This window comes from Cystoisospora suis, assembly GCF_002600585.1.
Source record: "Cystoisospora suis strain Wien I chromosome Unknown contig_6642, whole genome shotgun sequence".
NCBI lineage: Eukaryota > Apicomplexa > Conoidasida > Eucoccidiorida > Sarcocystidae > Cystoisospora > Cystoisospora suis.
Genome location: NW_027159429.1, coordinates 1 through 2,649, shown reverse-complemented (window position 1 = coordinate 2,649; position 2,649 = coordinate 1). Strand labels below are relative to the sequence as shown.

Below are 2,649 nucleotides of genomic sequence, written 5' to 3'. Positions count from 1 at the left end.
CTTGCGGCAGCCTTTACATCCACTCCACTGAATGACTCTCAGCGCTCAACAGTCCCTGCACCGCCGCACCGGTTGTTTTTATCGGGTGAAGAGTCGCGCCGAAGCTCGCAAAACCCTCCCTGCCCCACTCCTCAGTAGTGCAAGAGCAGGTGATCAACTACACTGGAGATACAGCAGGAAATAGAAGTGTTTTAGAAGCATTCTGGAGCATTCTCTCGCTGATCTGGCTGTCCCAGAATACAAGGTGGTGAATTCCTTGATGACGTACTACAGGCGCCTTCAAGGCAGGCCGTTCGTCCTCCCCAGCTCGATAGTGTGTACTAACAGTCGTCGGCGACGGGGCTCGCGCTGTCTGTACACAGCAGTGGCGCTGGAGGTATAGTCAGCTCAGATTGGAACTAGGTCAGCAGTAAAAGAGTTTTTCAAGAAACAGTCGTGCATCATCTTCCCAGTTCGACCGTCCGTGCTCGGCCGAGAAACTGACGCGGAGTACACGACACCGACGCTCGTAGTGCAGGTGCTCGCATCGTATCGCACCACCCGGAAGCTCCTGGATCCCTTTGTCATTTTATAATCTTGTCGTCCGTGTTATTGGCAGCACGTTTGTTGATCATCGCACCGTTTCTGCCTACATTTGAAACAATGGTATTTTTTTATCGAAGTATTGCGGCACCTGCCTTTCTGCTCCTCGGAGCATCACTCAATGACATTTTCCGCCAGACTGTATCATCCCCCGTGGATGCCGACGGACTGCAGGCCTGGCAGGCCCGAAGACCGGGTGACGCCGCATTTGCGCTCTTGGACAGCATTCATTCTGATCAAGATGATATCCATCAGTCAATTCACGCGCCAAGCAGCGCGTTCGTGGACATGCTACTTGAGTCTCTGGTATTCCCACTCGTTCCTCTGGCTCAGCACCAAGACGCCCAGTCGGTCGAAGAGCATCCCAGCCAGACAGAACGTGAAGCCATTCTCGAGTCCATCCTCGACGGATTGCTTGCCCCTGCTCTCCGGATGCTCCAAGATCGGCAAACTGATCGGTCCGCCCCTTCCGAAAAGCACAGTCGAGGTACGCCCTATCCACTGCAACGAGCTAACTACGATGGCCAACTTTATCACTCCTCTCTCTCTTTTTCTTCAGATATCGCCACCAGTTCTCTCAGGGGCAGAGGACTCCAGTCACGATCCCCGATCAGGGATCCCAACATCGCGAGGTCACTGGTGACCGAATTCATCGGGGTTCTCCGCGAGGTCAGTGGAGCCATGGTCGACATGGACACGGCCTCCAACCTTGTACCCAAGCTCCCCGAGAGCTTTAGCATCCAACTCTCCAACATGATCATCAGCTTCGGAGATGCGGCGCTGATGTTGATATCAGATGCGGCCTCGACGCATCGTCATGGAGAGCAGACTGCGGAGCGTGTCCACCAGCCAGGTGCGAAGCCCACCGAGGACCTCAAGCTGAATAGAACAAAGAACGACACAAAAGAGCGAGACATCAAAACTAAAGATGAGAGACAGCTCATTCTGAGAAATTACGGAGCAGAGGCATCGCCTGGCGTGCCCCTTCTCGTTGAGAAGGACAACTTGGAGTACGTGTTCAATTCGTGGACAGCGAGTTCCGAGTCGATCGATTCAAGCTCCGTCGCCGAGTCTGATCTGATTGACGGGATGGAGGCAAGGTCAGCAGTGATATCAGCAGCGAGGGAGATCGGTGCATGGTCAGGAGCTGACAATGAGCAGCTGGAATCCGTACAGCAGTTCGTAGATGAGTTTCTGGTCCCTTCTGGGACTGCTGGTGAAGTAGCAGCCATGATTGATCGGGCTCAGGAGGAGATGAGAATGCAAGGGTATGTATCACCGGGCCCGTCGGATCTGGACGAGCAGAAGATGAAGGCGATTCTTGCGTTCGCCATGGAGCTTAAGGAATTGGTTGGGTCGAAAGTAGAGTGCGTGGCGATGGCAAAGGCATTCTTCAAGTTTGTCCTGGTCCCCCTTGGTCTGGCTGTTCCCGTTGCCGATCTGTTGTTGGATCAGAAGTCGAAGCTGCTGTTAGCATTTGCGACTAAGGCTCTGCTTCTAGGCGCTCCTGGGTTGAAGGTCCCAGGTGATGATGGTCTGAAGAAGTTGCTTTTGTTGGGGCTTGTCGCACCAAAAGCGCTTGCGCTACTGAAGCCTTCTACGGGTTTCGGTAATATGGACTTCAAGGGATTGAATGACGAAACCTTGAAGAAATTGTTGCTCCTGGCTGTTGTTGCGCCGAAAGCCCTAGAACTTGTGAAGCCGTCGTTTGGTTTCGGAGGGTTGGACTTGAAGGGCTTGGGCGATGATGGCTTGAAGAAACTGTTGCTCCTGGCTCTCATCGCGCCGAAGGGCCTCGACCTGTTGAAAAAGGGATCCGGTGGGGATCTTCTGCCCCTTGTCAGCCTTATTCCCCTACTGAGTGGTGCAAAGGCCGACAAGCTAGTTCCTCTGGTGCTTCTGGCCGTGGTCGCATCGGGTGCTCCCGAGCTTGCAGGATTACTCAAGGCTGCACTTGAGAAGGCATTCTCGTTGAAGGAGTATGGCGTCGAGGAAGTTAGCGACGTCTCCTCTGATGGCGAGGCGGACCATTTGGAGTACGTGTTCAATTCGTGGACAGCGAGTTCC

The 2,649-nt window shown here is 53.9% G+C and overlaps 1 protein-coding gene across 1 annotated transcript; it reads left to right on the top strand.

The window, feature by feature from the left end:
- Window positions 1-642: 642 nt before the first annotated feature.
- CSUI_010076 (uncharacterized protein) lies at window positions 643-2,649 on the top strand (the record flags this gene model as incomplete). Its single annotated transcript, XM_068070182.1, has 1 exon — window positions 643-2,649. A coding segment is annotated over one exon (2,007 nt), but the record flags the coding sequence as incomplete, so codon positions are not given.